Raw genomic sequence first — 19,065 nt, forward strand, 5'->3', positions numbered from 1 at the left:
GAGGTGATATGGTTGAAGGGGGCTCAGCAGCCTCACCCCGAGAGATCTCCTAGAACATCTGGAGCTAAGAAGGTATTTCAAGTGTGAGGGCACAAACATGCCGCTGAGGGGGCAAGTGATAAGAGAATGGGGACTTGCGTTTGCTAAGATAGAGGGCATTGGTGAGTCGACAGTACAGGTGTTGGTGGAGTGGGAGCAGGGATGAGGCTGAGTTTAAAAAATTACAGGAATGAGCATTTTTTAAACTTTCAAGATACACTTATAATTGTTTTGTAAAAGAGTTGTGTCCCAAATTTGAGGAAAACAGTGGCTGATTACTCTTCGATGACTCCCATCTTTCCCCTGGCCCCTAATTGCCAGGAGCCCTCCTAGTCCCACCCTCTGATTTGTGGGAGCTCTAATTTATAAATGGGATCAGGATATGGAAAAAACTGCAGGCAGAGGCTCTTGGGGCAGCTTTGTCTTACTCAAATCCAAACGGATGCTGGTGTCCCTCCTAAAGTCAGCAGGGCTAGGGCCTTAGCTTAGGGAGGGTTTGACGTAAAAGCCCAGGGGCTTTCTGAGGAAGAATCTAGAGGGTTGGGACCCAGCGAGTCGGTTCTGACCGTGGGTTTCACCACCCCCTGCTGGCCGTGCCGTGGTACTGCCCCTCCATGCCCAGGGACAGACTAGCCAGGGGCAGGCCAAGCCAGACCTTGCCAGGAAGGTGGTGCTGCCACCTTTGGGAACAGGTGCCTGAAGACCACAAATGTTAATGTTAAAATCTGATGTGCTCAGTCTCACAGAATCCGAGCTGCCTACATATGCTGTATTCCTACAAGTGGCCACAACCCCCGCATTAATGAGAGAGGAAGAGGGACAGTAAAATACTCTTGAAAGCCAGCAAATATGGGAAGGAGGACCACTTGCTGCTCAGAACACCTTCCTTTCTGGAGACGTCTGGGATGAAGCAGGCGTTCTGCATGTGAAAGTAATTTGAGCATAGCAAAGGTTGGGAAGTCACAGTGATGCGTCATGTGGCCCTTTGGGGAAATACTATCTGTTAGCAGATGGAAGCATTTGTTAAGGTGTGGATGGAGGTCTCAGTAGGGAAATGGGCCATCAGCCGCAGAGAGCCTTTGAGCAAGACTGGTCACTGCTTAGAGCCTCGAGTTTACCTAAGGGACGCTGTAGGAGGCCAATGCTCCCTGGTATCCTGGCAAAGTCTTCCTGGAAGAGGGATGCCCAGGTCTTAAGTCAACCAGGAAAAGAGCTGAAGAGTCACCTTCAGGGTGAACTGGACCACCTTTCATCCCACTTTCAATGGTGGGCGTGGCTCTGGTGTTGAGGAAGGTTAGCAGTGCAGGGTCTGGAAGCTCACAGGATACCAGAGAGACTTACAACTCAAAGTGTGGTCCCAGGAGGGGACTGCTCAACATAACACTTTGAAAAACATTATTTTATTTGATTCTGTCAATATCTAGAGACAGCCATTCTTATTAAAATTATTCTCATCTTAGGGGTTAAAAAAAAAGAAAAAGAAAAAGGAAAACCCACGGTCCAATACTGATCAGGGTCACAGAGCTAGGAAGTGGCCTGGATGGGACACTAACCCAGCAACTCTGGCCCCAAATCCCTTGGCTCTGTTACTACCAATGCTTTGTCTCAAATGTTTATTTCTGGGGATAGAGGAAATGTAGGTAGAGGTGGGGAAGAGGAACCATGGAATTAGAGCTTCATTTATTCCAGGTCAATTTCACCAACATCATCAGATAAAGGAGGAAATAACTTTAAGGGGAAACCAAATGGTCTTCAGTAGAGATGCTGGGGTAATTCCAAATGGGGTAGACAGCACGAATCAAATATAAGTCCTGGGTGCACATAGCCACAGAGAGAGAGAGAGGTTTAACTTTTCTTTGGGGAGAGATTGAGCAGTTCAAGGCTAAACCACCGGTAAGGTCATCCCAACCACTCAGCTACATGTGACCCCCTCTAAGGGGGGATACACCAAGACAGAAATGAGGAGGGAGGCTGTCATACAGCTGGAGGGCCATCCGGTTAGGTGTTTGGTCCTTAACATGGGAAAGTACTCCCTATAGAGCTAGAGCTGAGAGGCCTGTTATTGGAAGGTATAATAAAAAAGACATCAGCACCCTTGGGTCAGCGAGTGATTGTAGATAAATGTCACCGAGAGCAAATCTATAGGGTAGAATCAGGAGAGGCACAGCTGTGCGCTGACCACATTGGCAAGCTGTTGGCATCGATTTGCCTAACACCCTGGACCTGAAATCTCTTTCATGTGGTACTTTTCATAGTTAGTATTCTTTGCAAGTTGGTTTTCTTGGATCAAAGTAGTCTGGCTATTTTGTGGGTGATAGGAAGTGGGGCGGTGGGGTTGGTGCTGGGGGAGAAGCTTGCTTACCAGCAAGGGATACACTTTGGAATTCGATATTGGGCATTTTTAGGCCTCGCTAATGAATGTCCTCCAAAACCAACGCTCCCCACCCCACTTAGCTTGTCAAAGGTTTTGCATGGCCAAGGAGGGAAGAAAACTCTGAGTGCAAGGTCCCTGGGGTGGGGGGAGCACGGACTGGCACAACTGTCCTGGCTGGGCCAGGGCTTGGCCCTTGGAGACCCTTAGCTTGGATTCAGACAGAGGCAAAGGAGAAAAAAACACCACCATTACTCAACCAACCCAGTATAACCTTAATTTAGGTCACGTTCACCCAGTCTTTTCAAAGAACACTATTAGAAAAGGAAGGGACTCATGCGTGGCAGCCACCATTTACATCTCACCTTACATTCTGTCTACATGGTTCACTTTATAGAGCAAGTATTTAAAATGCTGATATCTCACTCTTCCCAGGCCTTGGCTTTCTTCCTGGAGAGGATGGGCTTGTAAAGACACCTGTGGGCTGCTCATTTCCTTGGTATTTGCAAGGCTGGGTTAAAATCAGTTGTGATGAGAACTTGGTGTTTTGCCCATTTCTTTCAAGCTCGTGCTTCGGTGAAGACACAGGAAGAATCCTTTTAGATAGAAAAGCTCCACTACAAAGGACGCACAGCCACGCCACATTTTTAGCCTTTTATTTTTTTAAGTAAAGAAATTCCATTGAATCAAAGATAACAAAATTACAGTTTTTGTTTGTAATGATCTTTGTTTACCACCACACAGAATCAAAACAGAACCAAAAGTAATATGAGAACATAAAATGATCAAGGACACCACTGTTTAATTTCTTAATAAAGGTAAATATCCTCATATTTAGAAAAAATTGCATTGCTAGTTGCAAATCTTAAACACCTCAGTGCTGGAGGATCCTGTATTCTGCCTCCCCCACCCCCAATCCACCAGCACGGAGGCTTTCAGAACACAAACTCAAAAATACATTATTTTCAGGGCAGCATTTGAAGTTTCAGAAAGTCCAAAAAAAAAGAAATCAAACAAAACAAACAAAAATTAGGAATGTGAAAGTGATGGTTCTCAAAAATCAGTCTGGAAGCAGATCTGCCAACAGAAACATGGGGTTCATGGAAGTCTAACCAGGAAAGGGGGAGATGCAAACTGGCTCCCCCCTCCACGCCCCCAGCCCCTGGTGTCGCTAAGGCAGCTGCAGTGGCAGAAGTCAAAAGCTCAGGTACAGTGAAGGTCTTCCTGAGGCAGTGGGAGAGACCCAGATCACCTGAAACTGGTGTGGAGAGGTGACAGGATTCTACATGGACTTGTGCTTTAGGAAAACTAAAGAGGCCAAAGCAAAAACCAAACCAAGCCTAACTCCCACACCCAGGAACTCGGTCCACCCACTGGGAGGGAGTGGCTGGCGCTGGGACTGAGGGCTCAGCAATTATTCTACGTGACTGTTGGCTGCTCCATGTGGGTGGTCTGGAAGGAGAATGCCTATTGAGATGAAAGGTATTTCTGCAGGTGCTATACGTGGACTGTCCCCAACTTACGGCGATAGATTTCTTGGCTAATGAGGACCAGAACGGGAAGACGGCAGGTTATAGGTTTTATTACTAACTGACAGGAGTCAAGTTAAAGGACTTAATTCACTGGTTGGAAATTAACTTCAGCTTATTCATTAGAGATAGGTGAATGTTTTACCCACAATACATGCTAGGAAAAAAGGTTCAGAAAACGTGGTGTGTGTAGGGGGCTGACTCCTTCAAAAGGGGCAGCTGTCTACCGTCTGGGGTCTGAGAATGGCTGGCGAGCTGGGCTCTGCAGCCTGCTTCCAAGGGCCACTTCGGGGGGATGCCTGGGCTACAGCGTCCGAGGCGGTTGCAGCAGTGACATAGGCAAGAGGAAGCAGCTGTAGCTTTGGATAGCATCCCAGTTCTCACTGCGAGTACGGGCCTGTTCCCCTTCAAATAGAATTTGGCAAAAGCAATCCTAGTTTATGAAGAGGGGGCACTTCCCTCTGCTTTGGTAACAGGGGGGAGAAGAAAACCTTTCCCTCAATTGCTTGGCCTCTAAATGCCAAAGGCAGGCCACTTTTCATGGTTTTTTGAAGCATCCAAAGTGGCTTTGAACAACAGAGTGAGGCCAAGAAGGAAGAAAGGCATCAGAGATGAGGTGTTTGGCCAGTTCTGGATTGCTCTTATTGTCAAGGGGTGGGGGCACCTAATGTAATAAGGAGCGTACAGGCCACATGGAGACATTTTCTGGTTTTGTGGCAGCTTTGCTTCAGACTTCTGCAGCAGAATAATTTGAATTCCAAAGCCACTATAGTGTTGTACCACCAGGGGATATTCTAGAGGCAAGTTAAGGCTTTCTGGGCAAAGAGAACAATTCCAGATGATATTGTGAGTGGATGCTGCAGTGAAATGCTTCTTAATAACTCTCCTGTCCTGCCTTAGACGACAAAGACCTGAGTTTTCAACTCAACGTGATGTTTCAGTGATCTTCACTTTAGTGCTAAGTCAGAAGCAATGCCACGGGAAAAGAAAAGCCTCTCACAGCTCAGACATCTGCTTGCCCGGCAAACACAAACAAGAACACATGTATTGTTTCCCCGGAGCTGGCAAAACGGATCTCAAGCCACACAGTGACAAAGAGAGCTCTCATTCAGATGCCAGGCATATAAGCTCAGCTACCCAGAAAGTTCAGCTTTAATGAAGACTGTAGTTTTAGAATGAAAGTCTGAGCAGGCAGGGTTTCTGCCCTGGGAACTCTCAAAGCTTGCCCGAGTCACACAGAAGGATGGGGACATTCACCTCGTTCCAATGGTCAGCACCTGTCCCAGTCATAAGACCACCCTCAGTACAGAAAGAATATTGAGATGACAATGGAGGCTCTGAAGAGAAGCCAGTAAGAGACACAGGGCTTTGGGCAAAATCAAGGGTCTTCACCAGCAAAGGCTGAATGCAGTAGCTCCCTCTCTCCAAGTCCCCTCAAGATCAGCCTGAAGTCTTGACTTATCTGTTTCCACTCGCAATGGCTGTAAGAAGGCCAGCGGGAATGTTCTGGCAAATGATGTGTAAGTAGATTAAGTAGACTTAGAGATGGTCTAAGATGAGGTAATTGGAGCTCGGAGAGGTGAAGTGATTGCCCACAATCCAATGTAAATTAGAGACAGGACAAGAATCCAAGTCTCCCAAACCCTGGTTCCCTAACACCATGTCAAGAAAGGGATGCTCCCCTTGCAGGTATATTCCCACTCTCACGTGTAAAACGCTGCGGGGAGGTTCAAAGAATATAGTGACAACAAACAACTTTCTGCCTTCCTTCTGCTCTGGAATCACTGGTGCAAACACACGGGCGGGAAGGTAAGAGGTTTTCCTCAAGTCTGTTAAACTCCCTACTAACATAAATGCATCAAGGAGACTTGAGACCATTTTTTCAAGTCAGATAATCCTGACTTGACTGGGATCTTCATCACTGTCTTTAAACTGTTTAGAGGCAGGGAGAACCACCCGGAGAGCTGTTAAAAACCTGCTTGGTTTTTTTTTTTTTTTTTTTTTTGCTGTGCGCGGGCCTCTCACTGTTGTGGCCTCTCCCGTTGTGGAGCACAGGCTCCGGACGCACAAGCCCAGCGGCCATGGCTCACGGGCCCAGCCGCTCCGCGGCATGTGGGATCCTCCCGGACCGGGGCACGAACCTGTGTCCTCTGCATCGGCAGGCGGACTCTCATCCACTGCGCCACCAGGGAAGCCCCTGCTTGGTTTTTAACATGTTCTTCCTGCGATAGAACTGTCTAGGTTTCCGCAATTTATATCCTTAACCTGATTTTATTGTATTTTAACCTGATTTTAAAATATAATATTCAAATACTTTTTGAAAATTCTGCCTTGTTTTAGCCCAAGAGGACCTCAGTAGCAAGAGCCCTCACATTATCATCAGGAACGAAGGAAAAGCAAGGAAAGCTGGAGGAAGGAAAAAGCTGACCTACATATAAAATGCTGCTTCCTTGTTTATTAGGCGAGCTCGCATCTCTGTAAATTCAATGCCTCTGTGCTCTCATTCAGGGACAAACAAGAATTTTCCTGTAAGATAGCCACAGTTACACTGTTATTTCCATGCCTGAGAGCCTGGAGCTTGAACAGAGGCCTTCAGTTGATTTCATGTGAGCCAAAATGGAATGTAAGTGCCATTCAGAGTCACACACTAAAAAGATTTCAGCTGGGAGGCAGTCTCCACAGTCCCGTGGGGTAAATTCCGGTTATGTGGCAACAAAGGCTGTGCCCCGAGCCCTGCCTCTCCTCCGTGGGCCACCAGAACTGCCGTGCACACCAGGCTCCGAGGACTTCTGCCCCCATCCCTGCCAAGTGTGCGACAACAGGACTGTTTTCTCCTCCTGAATGGAGCTGGTACCTGGCCACTGCTTTGTCAGAACAGATCAAAGGATGTGACCTAAGGCAAATGAAAAGGAGCCTCTTGCTTCCTGGGATGGTGATCAACCCCATTAAGTTATTGCTTCATTCATCTAATTTCACAAAAAAAGGTCTTGAGACGTGAAGGTTGTGGCAGGATATATGACCATGAACCTTCTAGATTATAGCTGTGGTTGTTGGTTGGAGGGAAAAGTAACAGAGGGGAGAGACTAGCTTCGAAATTGAGGGGTAGATGATAAAGTGCCAATTTGTACTAAAAGAACATGAAAAAGAAAAGCACTTGAAAAGTAACAACTTGGGGGGAAAGTCACAATGATGAATTTGGTGTGTGTGAGAAATTGTACTGAAGCAAAGTCGAGACCATAGAAGTCTCAGTCTCTTCAGGTACGGCTGTTTTTGATGTTATTATTTAGGATGACCTGGTGATTGTCAGAAAACAACTTCTTCAGGTTACAGACATTACTGTCACATGACTTGGACCGATGCCCAAACTACATTCACCTGCGGCCATGAGGGTCTGCATCCAGGCCCTCAGGTGGCTCCCTTTACCCCTTAAACATCCACATACAGACCCACTATTTACATTCCTGTCTGTCCTATAGCAAAGGAGAGGAAGCCAGGAATTTTTTTTTTTTAAAGTATCTATAGGTCATTTCACTTGTAATTCTGTTTAGTTCCAGATAGCAACTGCTGATTTTTCAAAGTGCAGGGTTTTTAGATATTCAAGTACCACAGGATTGGAGGAAAGTAGTACTTGAAATGTAGAGTGACTTTTCATCTGAGAAGATAACACTCTGGAAAGATCTGTCCAACACGCTACAAATATGAGCTATTACATTACAAAATCTGGTTTCAAAATCACACCCTCTTCAGTTGGAAAGATATTTCTCCAAACTCAGATCCAACTTTTGAATTGTTTGGTATCAAAAGTCAGAGTTAGAAAGACCTGGGTTAAAAAAATAAAATTATAACTGAGGGTTTAAAAAAAAAAAACACCAAAAAACCCCCTCTTTATATGAAATGAGGGACATAAAAAAAAAGAAGGAAAGGCAAATGACGTCTACATGCTTAGAATAGCTCTCAGGCTCCCCTGGAGAGGTGTTCTCTCAAACCTCAGTAAACTGAGTTTGTCATTGAACTTTAGAACTGGTAGTGGTATCGGCAATCTACCTGGCCCAAGTCCCCCATTTTACAGGTGAAGAAACAAAAGTTCAAAGGGACTCTTCCAGGGTCATATAGCCAGTGAGAGGCAGAGTCAGGCATGGCGAGAAGTCTTCACCCCCAGCACAAGCCCTTTCTGAGACATCACATAGCGATCGCACCAGGGCAGCCGTACAAGATAGGCCTTGCAGCTTTGGAGGCTCCTGGGATCTAAGAGATACCTCTGACTACGAATTTCAACAACACAAACTACCGAGATGTTTCTAATTTAAAGGCTCTGCACAATCGTGCTTCTCAAATGTGCCTGGTGAGGAGAATCACCTGGGGCACCTGTCAAAAATTAGAATCCCCAGGCCCCTTCCCAGACCCACCGAAACAGCTTCTCCAAGGGGAGGGACCCAGGAGGCTGAATTGGTAACAAGCGTCCCAGGTAACTCTCATCAACAGCAACCTGTGGGAAAACTGTCTTAGAGGACAGTGAGGGAGAAACTTGGTTTGTGAGTCAAGGGAATTTTCTTTGCCACGTAGGAGGCTACAGTCTTGGCCTGGGAGGCCCAGGGTCCCCGGCTCCCAAGCTGAGCTGCATCTACAGCATTGGCTCTTTTTAGGGTCTACGTCAGGACACATACACCACCACAAAATAACATACATCCTTCACTGCTCTTGGGGAAAAGCCTTCTGATTGGCAAAGCAAAACTGCTGTTCAGACACATTTTTAATAGGGAAACTAGATGTAATTGGCTTGAAAGCAATCAGATGCTGACACCGGACACGAGGGTGAAAACCCCGTCGCTTGTCACCATGGCTAACAATGCAGTGGAGAAAACCAGTAACTAAGCACAAAAATAGCCTGGAGCTCCCAGGGACGGCCACCTACTTCAAGTCCGGTGTGTCTAGTGGGTGGTCTCCGTTGATGGTGTGAGGTCAGATCCAGGTCACTGAGGGAGATGGGAGACCTGAAACAGCCGGTGACCAGGGCAGCTGGCGCGCACCAGAGTCCGGGGGCTGCCTCACTCCAGGTCGGCCTCCACCTGTTCCGTGTCAGAGCACTGCGACTTGTTACGTTCCCATTGGCAAATGGCATTGGCGTACTCCACCACCAGCTTATCCATCCATGTCAGGGGCTCGGGGAACAGCACGGACCCCTCAAAGAAGCCCAGGTGGCCCCCGTGCAGGGGCAGCACAAACATCACGTTCTCCCGTTTCTCTGTAGGAGAAAGGCAGCTGAGTGAGTCACTGTTCTCTGACCAGCTCCAGGGCAGGAGGTGCAAAAGTGAGCTGACCAGGGCGGCCCAGGCTTTCCCCACAGGCGAAGGTGTCACCTAAGTGGGCATCTGATTTCTACTCCCTCTGCCTCATTCACCAAAGCGGGAGGGAGATTTGGTGGGGCAGGCAACATGGTGGGATCTAGCAAGTTTTGGAATAGCAGCTTGGCTTTGGAGCAGAATGGGTACCGCCTTAGGAGATCCTTAAAACTCTAAGTGGTTCTCAAACTTGGCTGCATATTAGAATCACCTGGGGTTTCTTTATGATCCCTATGTTGCATCCAGACCAATGAGATTCTGATTTGAGGGTAGGGGTGGGGTGGAGTTGGGGGGTGGTAGGTGAGAGAGGGAGGACCCAGGCGCTGGTGTTGCTAAAACTCCCCAGCTGACTTGATTGTACAGCCAAGTACCTCCCAACTTCGTGTATCCAAATCACCCAGGAGACTGCCTTAAAATGCAGATTCAGCTTTAACAGGCCTGGGGAAGGAGCTGAGATTCTGCGTTTCTTTTTTTAAAAAGATATTTATTTATTTATTTAATTGGCTGCACTGGGTCTTAGTTGCAGCATGTGGGATCTTTAGTTGTGGCATGCAGGCTCTCAGTTGCAGTGTGCAGGATCTAGTTCCCCGACCAGGGATGGAACCTGGGCCCCCTGCATTGGGAGCGCGGAGCCTTAACCACCTCGCCACCGGGGAAGTCCCCAGATTCTGTGTTTCTGACAAGCTCCTGGGCGATGCCGATGCTACTGGTGGGGACCAGCCTTTGAGGAGGGACTCATAACACTTAACACTCTTATTTACTAGAGAACCAGATGAATTCAATGGAGTCAATGATTTTTCATTACAGAACTTTATTTTTCAAGGCTAAAACATAAAGCTGCAAGTTGCGTTAAAAGACGGCCAAGCTCTCAATGGCACGTGCTAAACGGCCATTTGAGAATTATTAACCTGGAGCTTGACTTTATGAGTCCATGTTTAAGTTAGTCCCGCATGGGCTGGTAAAACCATTACCGAAGATATGTGCAAAATGGGCAGCCAGGTACAGTCAGGTACCACAGGGAGCATCTCTCTTCCCAGGGGGATAAGTGACAACGGGTCCCTTGCTGGCTGCTCCAGGCCTCTGAGGCGCTTCCTGGCACTCACATTTCTGGCTCTGCAAGGGCTCTTTTCTTGTCTGACCCCCTTTATTCTTCCCTTCCGGCTGCTATTTTGTAAGTTTCTGTGTGACAGCATTACTGCTATTGATGTTACTTTAGATATGCAGAAGGAAACCAGCATGGCTGCTTCCTCTCACTGCAGCCCACGTGGCTGCTTTTGTGTAGGGAGCCTGTGGTTTGATAGACGGTTGACACATAGCTTTTTATCACATAATGCACCTGCGACACACGCATTCACTCTGAGCGGAGAACGGAGCTCTGTCTGGGCGTGGGTCCTTTATCTGCTTGCTATGTTATCTACTCTTTAACTTGGGGTCATGAGAGAATCAGAAGTACCCCTTTTCCCCCTGGTTAACATATGGTATTTACAAGAGGAAATGTAATCACAGAGGACTGGGAAGGGAGGAGATTAGGTACAATGCAAAGTAACTTTAGATTGTGACCCAAGTGTTTCCTTCCGTTACCCTCTTTCTAGTTTATCCCATAGCTCCTACCTAGCATGCTGTGAGGCCGTGCAAGCCTGGGGCAAGATAACATTCTCATGAACAACCTTCTTTGCTTTTTCAGTTGCTTATATTTTTATCCTCAAAGCAGATGGGGAGGCTGTCTGTCACAAGAGGTAGCAAAACTGGCTTTTTTGTTTTGCTTTTCAGGTCAAATTTTAAGTCTAAATATCTCTTTAAGTCAAACTCTCAGACTTAATGGACCCACATCCCTGAGGCCATAATTTCACAGAACACCAGGGGACTCCCTGAACCTCTTGGCTATGGATATAAATGATGATCCTGTCTCTTGCACCAGGAGAGAACATGAAAAGGCTCTACCCAGGCTCCATCACAGCCCCAGAACTATCAGGCTAGAATAAATAAGAACACTGCCAAGAGATACCCTGATTGCCAGGATATGACAGCATGATGAAGGTGACATACTGTGGCAATTTGCTGAGCGGTTGAGGGAGCAGCAGCAAGAAACACTGACCTGAAAGAGATTTTGGAATGGTTAGAAGACTTTCATGCACCAAGGGGTCATCAGCTGCATTCACCAACATGAGAGGTACATAAATCTGAAACAAGAAAATAAAGCAGAATTAAATGATCAGTTCTCTTTTTTTAGACCCCGTTGATCCAAGGCTCAAATACACTACCGGATATGTCTTTGAAGCAAAGGGAAGAGGGTCAGTGCTCAGTTTCCTGAACATGTGAACTCAGGACACCTCGTATTTCCTGGTGGTGGCAGGAATGATAACTGCTGCTGTGATCACAGCCTGGGCAGGCATGTGCAGGAGCCAAGCTCGGTGTCCTAGGTGACCCACGTGCTCTGATGGAGCACGGGTAAAGACTCTACAATACCCACTGGCAAAATATTTCTGATCGTCCGCATAGTGTCTCATATTAGCCATACCTTTCCGAAAAATGACTTTACAGAGTTATGTACATATTCATCCAATTTATATGGTGGGGAGGAAAAAAGGAGTGTGCTCCACTCCAGACAAAGGAGGCTTTCTAGAAGAATCTGAAGGTTGAAAACAGGTGCAGGCTGGTGGATATCGGGAAGCTCTTGGCAGCTTTGCATTCAACATCCATTTATCAAAACAGTCAGTAAGCGTCCTTTTTCATTTTAGCAGAGGTGGTGCTGATGGGGGTGCTCAGACATTACTGAACAGCCATGCCCAGGAACGTAATGACTGGTTGCCTCACCTGGAGGCCCCTGACACTGGCTCTGGACAGCTTCACGTTTCTGTAATGGCTTAAATGAGGACATGAAAAGCCTGGATGATGATGCTAAAGTAGGAGGGGTGGCCGATATGACACGAAGGCAGAACTGCCATTCACAATGGTATGCTTAAGCTGGGGGAGCAGTGGACCAAACAACAGGTGGACATTGATAGGGATAAATGGGAAGTCCTGTGTTTGAGTAGAAAGAGCAACTGTTCAAAGACAGAAGGGGAGAGACTGATTTGGTGGTGGTTCAGGTAAAAAACATGGGGGTTATGACTGGCCACAAGCTTAATTTAATACAAAGTTTATTGTAGCTGCTCACACCTGCATTAATACAAACCAGTCTACTTCGACAAAACACATGCTCGTCTATCATTCTGATACAGAAATGCATCTATTTCACTCTGTGTTTGCCAGATCATGGCAGGAATTTTGAGTTCAGTCCCAGGCACCACACCAACAAAATACACGATGACCAAAACAGGGTCTAGGATTATAAGAAATCTACATGGACTTCCTGGGAGGAACCATGGTATAGGAACCAGGCAGGATTATACAGTCAAAGGAAGACTAAGAAAAAAATGGGTGTGGTAGCGATTTTAAGGGCTTTCACTGCACTAAGGGGCAGCTCTGGGATATTATATGGAGGTCACAGAGGGGCAGAGTTTGGTTCAATAATAAATCCAAGTCAACAACTAGAGCAGTTGGAGCCAGATGCTGGGAGAGCTTCCACCAGGGAAGCTTAGGAGGGATGCTTGTTATATCACGGGTGGAGCTGGGTGGGGTGATACTAATTCTGAGATGCTGTTTCCTGAGTTGACATGGTCACTCACCCTGTGCAGGTACCTCATGCAGCTTTCTTCCTCGTAATATTCCTTCAGGGAGTTATAGCCATGAAACTTCCTGGGACACACACACACACACACAAAGGAAAAAGACAAAACAACACTTGAAATAAGATTAGAATGCTGAATTGATTTTATTACTGTGCCAGTTCCCACACTAGCTCATCATATCAGTAGAATATACACAGGCACCAGAGTTAGGGGTTAAGAGCACCCAGCTTTGGCATCTGGCTTCAAATCCTGGCTCTGTCACTTACTGACTATGGACCTTAGGCAAAGGGTTTAACCTCTCTGAGCTTCTCCTCTGTAAAATGGAGCTAGCGACAGGAGCTTCTTTAACGGCACTGTGAGATTTACGACATTAAAGTGACATTTTATTAGCACAGTGACTGGCCCAGAGTAATTACTCAGTAAGTGTTATCTGTAGTAATTATTAGCGGATGTTACATCTTTTTGAGGCAGCATAAAACCAGATGTCACTGTAGACACTAAGAAACTGCAATTCGAAGACATTTACTAGAACTTTGTTTTCAACAGAATTCTTCCTGGCAGAGTGATCTGGACCACTGTGAACTGGAATGAAATATGTACTGGATAATAGAAATGAGACAGGGATTCAAAGTTACCGACTCTGTCCTCCATGGAGCAGTAGTCAGAGACACACTGACATTGACAAACCCTTCGGTGCTTCAGCAGGCAGGTCCTGCAGCTTTGCCCTGCCCTGTGCTCTGAGAGGCCGGCACGATTCAGCCTGGAGCTCTGACACCAGGAGACAGAGTCAACCCCAGGTCAGAGGATCTCTGGAAACCTCATTTCATTCTGACACAAATTAAGGCCTCTGGTTTGTGAATAGTAGGAGTTTTTTGTCCTGACTGGGGTCTTCAGGGTATCTCGGCTCCCCTGTAGCTGTAGATCTCTTCCACTCCCAGGCTCCTTAGACATCTCTGCCGGCGAAGGACCCTCAGGTTGGACTATTTGGGCCAAACTTGACAGGGAGGAGGCCGAGTGCAGAAATCATCTCTAGGACATTTGTCTCCGTGAAATCAGCCCCTCTGAGGTCTCAGTGGGCCAGGAAGGCACTCTCGTCCTCCAGTATTACTGGTGGCGGGTTGATGAGGAGGCTGCCCAAACTGGTTATGATCATGAAAACTGCTACTATCTAGCACTATTAAAAAAGGAAGAGGGCTTCCCTGGTGGCGCAGTGGTTGAGGGTCCGCCTGCCGATGCAGGGAATGCGGGTTCGTGCCCCGGTCTGGGAAGATCCCACATGCCGCAGAGTGGCTGGGCCCGTGAGCCATGGCCGCTGAGCCTGCGTGTCCGGAGCCTATGCTCCGCAACGGGAGAGGCCACGGCAGTGAGAGGCCCGCATAACGCAAAAAAAAAAAAAAAAGGAAGATTTTTGGAAGAGTTGAAGAACACTCTCTTTTGGGCTTAAAAAAATTTAGAAGATGAATGAAATTTAAGTAATTTTGTTTTCTTTTTCTCATTAGTGTAGTGTCTGCACCACAGTAAAGTTGCACACTCCATCGTAAGTGAGGCTGGGTATAATTCATTCTCCCTTCTGAATGTGCCAGCAATTTCCCAATTTCCATTTCCTTTGAGTTCACGGGCATATTTCAAAGTCACTTGGTGTAAGAAGGCTACTAAAATCCCATAAGGAATGTAAATACAGATCTCATACTCTTAGGTCAATATGTGCCTATCTATTGGATGAACACTAGCTTGCTTTAGGCCACACCTGAAGGTATCAAGTGATCTCTAAATAAAAAGGATGACTTTTTCAAGAGAACGATGAGGTCAGAGATTAACTTTACCTCTTCCAGCTAATGCTAACCTCAGTCAGAAACTACTGGTGCCAGGAAAGAGGACACTGTCAGTGTGGTGACCTCAGGTGCCTGGAGAGGCCTGGAGGGGCGGCAGGGAAAGGGCAACTGAGTGAAGTGGGCGGGCTTTGCATATTACACTCAGAGAAGAGTCTTTACGCCCCTAAAGGAAGAGGCTCTGTCCATTTTTCTTGTAACACACAGCTCTCTCGGTCTGTTTTTGGTTTTTCTACTTTTGATAGAGACATAGGCAGGTACAAGAAATATTTTCCTTTTCCTTTTACACCAATGCCACATGCAGTTTATGTGACATCTGATCCCTGACCCGGTGTTGAGGACTGTGGACAACTAGGGCACGCATACCCTAGTTCCCCAGTTCAAGCTCAGTTGGCCATGCAGGAATGTAGAACGAGTGGTCAGAGCCTCTTCCTATTTTTTTATTTTTTTTTTTTACATTTTTTGGCCATGCCATGCCATGTGGCATGTGGGATTCTAGTTTCCCGACCAGGGATCTAACCCGCACCCCCCTGCATTTGAAGTGCTGAGTCCTAACCACTGGACTTCCAGGGAAGTCCTCTTCCTATTTTTTTTCAGAGACATTAGAAATTTGGATTTCTCTGTGAAATCTTCAGTTTTTAAACAGTGGACATTAAAAAAAAAACAAACAACCAAAACCCTTAACACTAAAGTGGGCAGAGGAAACCCCTAGCGCTGGGCAGCAACGGCCTGCTACCTCCCGCCTAGCACCCTGCCCCAGAGCATGGGCACACCTCATCACATTGTCGTCGATCTGCATCAGGGATGTGGCTGTGTAGAGGCGGCTCAAGTCCGTGTCCTCCAGGCTCTGAGGTTTCTTAACATGGTCTCCAAAAAGAGCTTGCCTACAATGAGACAAGAAGCAAACAGAGAATGAAAAGCAGATGATAAACCAAATCATCACACTGTACAATGGAATACCTTACAATTTTGTCAATCATACCTCAGTAAAGCTGAAAAAAATTTTTTTTTTAAAGCACATGATAAACAACCATAGCCGAGCCTACTTTCTTGCCCAGAGGCAAGCCAGGAGAGGGTCTCTGACATAGCGTCTGCGCGTAACTTAGAAATAAATCCCTTCAGCCTTCAGAATGTCCCAGAGGATGCCCTTGCACTGTTGACTTTTGAATAACCGAAGAAGGAGCAACAGCAAGACCTTATTTTCCTTGCCGCTGTCTAAGGGGCAGCTAGACAAACTGAAGATTGTGTTTGAGCCTAGGTGACTATTACAAAACTGGCCCTGCAGAGAGGTCTCAGATGGGCTCTGTGGGCCTGTGGTGGGCTGTCAGCCAAACAGTGGGGGGCCTTAGTCTAAAGTTGTGGAGGCCCCATCTTTACACTGGTGTTGACACCGCCCCCTTTAGCAGAACCCCTTTCTCTTTATGAGCCCTTTGTATCACTTAACAAGATAATGGTTAACCCATTCAGCATTTGGGCAAATCAACAGCCCTCCAATATGTTAGCTAAAAAGCTAACATATACTCAGAAGAGTAATTATTTCCAGTAAGAAAATGATCCTTCTGGAGAGGATGACAACAAAGGCAGAGATCAAAATGTGCACATTTAGACGTCCATTCCCAGCAAGGGCTCTCACTCACACAGCTGAAGGAAGACTGAGTTTGCTTTGAGGTTTGGTCCTACAGTGGGAAAAATTCATTATGGAAACTAAATGCTCTGGTATCCATTCACAACCTCTTCCAAAGAAGAGGAACAGATTTCTTAAAAATTTTTTTTTTCAAAAGAGTATTAGGAAGATTATATACTTAAAGGATAGAATTCACAATTAAAGTGTGTCACAATAAAACTAGAACAAAATTTTAAAAAAGAAAAGACAATGCTGAAAGAGAAAAAAAATTATAATAAAGTATCCCTAAAATTTCTAGGTGTTTGGCTTTCTGTGGTAAATTTTAAAAATGTAAATACCCTGAGAGCACATCCAGAGGACTCTGCCAGTTTGTTAAGAATTACAAGATGGACCTTTGGACTAATTTTATTAATGGCAAGACTGGGCCCTGTAGCAAAACAAATGTCCCCTGGGAGGAAGGAGTTCACTTTCCATTGCAGAGGTATGGGAAGACCGACAGAGGACTTGGAATTGGTGTCTGATGGCCTGGTTTCACCCCTGCTGGAACCTCAGCAAATCCCTGGATCCATCCAAACCTCAGCTGAGCCATACCCGAATCAGGGCCCAGCACACAACTGATGCTCACACACCACGATCTGAGCAGAAACTCAGCCAGCCCGGGGGACATAAGTCTCCCTGTGCCCTCCACCCACCCAACACCAGGGCCTGGGGATGTGCCTGGCAGCCTGAGGGGCCTGCAAGCGCCAGCCTTGCCCAGGCGCCATGTGAACCCCACCTACAGGAAGCCCAATCTAGGGTGCTTGGCTGGCCAGGTGGGCAGTACATTTTCTTTTAATCACTGAAAAAATATAGGATAAGAAACTGATCATTCAGTCAGGTTGCTTTTCCTAGGATGGCATCAAAAACCCCCTAAAATTGTACTTTTTGAGTGCCCAATATGTACCAGGCTCTGGGGGAATCAAAACACGCCCGAGCCCTCCAGTGCTTTCCAGTTTAGTTCATGATGCGGGACTCACACTGCGGAGGCAGCAGAAAAATGACTTGTCGGGGGAGGAGCTAGCTTCACAGAGGCAGATACCCGAGACGGACCTAAAGGGATGGGCTGGGTTTGGACAACCAGAGATGAGGGGAAGGGGGTCCTCAACAAGGGCATAAGTGGTGTGGGAGAGGCCAGAGGGCATGTGGGCCTCTGAGCGGCCTGGTCCAGCTGGAGAGGGAGGGAGGCATGGGGGAGGAGGGAGAGCCAATATCGCTAACAATAATCACAACGATGAAATCATCACTAATATTTCTTGAGTGCTACTGAAGACCAGGTGTTGCTCTAAGTACTTGTCAGGGGCTAACCCACCAAAGGATTCTGAGCAGGAGACGGGCGGGCAGAGCATGGAGAGTGTGGACACCACACTTGGCATCAGCGGCCTGACTCCTGTCACGCTGCTGCTTGGTCAGAACCCCAAGAGCCAGCAGAGAACGATTCTGGATCCCCAAGCACAAAAGCATCCTAAGGAGAAAAGCTCCCCAACAGTGACAAGCCACCCTCAGGATTGCCCACAATTGGGAAAGAATGGTGTGGAAACGGTTTCTCTTTCTTCTTGGACTTTTTGAAAATTATGGAAGCAGAAAGCGATTTGGTGAATTTGGTAGCTTGGGACAAGTTTGTTTCTAACCAAGTCACAAAACAGTCAGCAGACAATGTGTACCACCCCTGCCTTTTTTTTTTTTTTTTCCTGGAGAAAGAGGAATTTTGGCTTTTAGTGAAATAAGCTCAGAAAGGAACTGTCTCCCAAGGGATAGGGAAGGCAACACACCTGTGCGAGAGGATAATTTTCTTCATGTTGTCGGCCATGAGGAAGTTGTAGAAGCGCCGGCACTGATCCCACTGCATGAAGGTTTCCTGGGCCCTGGAAGAACCACAAGTGACAGTGAGAGGGACTGCGTCCTGGAGAGGAGAGGATGGGGCTGGCGAGGGCAGGAGGCAGAGCTCTTGCCGCTGAAGAGCACCGGCTCCCGACGCTGGAACGTGGGCTTGGATGCGTGGTCCTCAAACTACCTGTAGAGACACCAGAACAGCTGAACGCTGCTGAACATGAGGCCCCAGCCAGAAAGCTCTCTGGGGCCACAGGCTTTGTTGCTGACACTCCTGACCCCCTCCTTCCATCACCTTGGTCTTCTCTTCGTCACAGGACCTATTCAATTGTCATTTGAACACGTTCGCTACTTGGCTTCCTACCCTGGAAGCATGTTTTTCTGGCTTAATAACAGGAGTGTGTAAAGAGAGGGGGTGTGTGGAGAAAATAAGTGCACGGAAAAACCTGAAAACACTTATATGTGGAATCTAAAAAATACAACAAACTAGTGGATAAAACACAAAAGAAGACTCACAGAATAAACTAGTGGCTATCAGTGGGGAGAGGGAAGAGGGGAGGGGCCGTGGGGGGAAGGGTTATTATGGGAGTATATGAAATCGTGTGTGAAACTTTTAAAAATGGTAAAGCACTATAGAATTTAAACAATCATTCAATAACAGTTTAAAAAATGGGAAAGGAAAAAAAAACAACACTTGTTGCCATTTGTGAGGCAAAGGAAAATCATATACTTTGAGCTTTCTTTTGATTAGCCTTAGCATATTCAAGGGGCAAGGACGGAAGAAGTAGCGAGGCCAT

At 46.8% G+C, this 19,065-nt stretch overlaps 1 protein-coding gene across 5 annotated transcripts in view; it reads right to left on the reverse strand.

The window, feature by feature from the left end:
• Positions 1-3,049: 3,049 nt before the first annotated feature.
• Positions 3,050-19,065, reverse strand: part of ABHD2 (abhydrolase domain containing 2, acylglycerol lipase) — a 110,441-nt gene continuing 94,425 nt past the window's right edge. For 3 of the 5 annotated variants that reach the window (XM_032618114.1, XM_032618113.1, XM_032618115.1), the window contains 5 exons: positions 18,211-18,303; positions 15,552-15,662; positions 12,947-13,016; positions 11,374-11,458; positions 3,050-9,181 (listed from right to left, as the gene is read on the reverse strand). In XM_032618114.1, the coding sequence (XP_032474005.1) occupies positions 8,985-9,181; positions 11,374-11,458; positions 12,947-13,016; positions 15,552-15,662; positions 18,211-18,303 (556 nt within the window). In that variant the 3' untranslated portion in view covers positions 3,050-8,984. Of the gene's footprint in view, positions 9,182-11,373; positions 11,459-12,946; positions 13,062-15,551; positions 15,663-18,210; positions 18,304-19,065 lie in introns of all 5 variants that reach the window. The other 2 variants (XR_004347766.1, XM_032618108.1) reach the window with 2 other exon arrangements.

This window comes from Phocoena sinus, chromosome 2 (assembly GCF_008692025.1).
Source record: "Phocoena sinus isolate mPhoSin1 chromosome 2, mPhoSin1.pri, whole genome shotgun sequence".
In the NCBI taxonomy this organism is placed as follows: Eukaryota; Metazoa; Chordata; class Mammalia; order Artiodactyla; family Phocoenidae; genus Phocoena; species Phocoena sinus.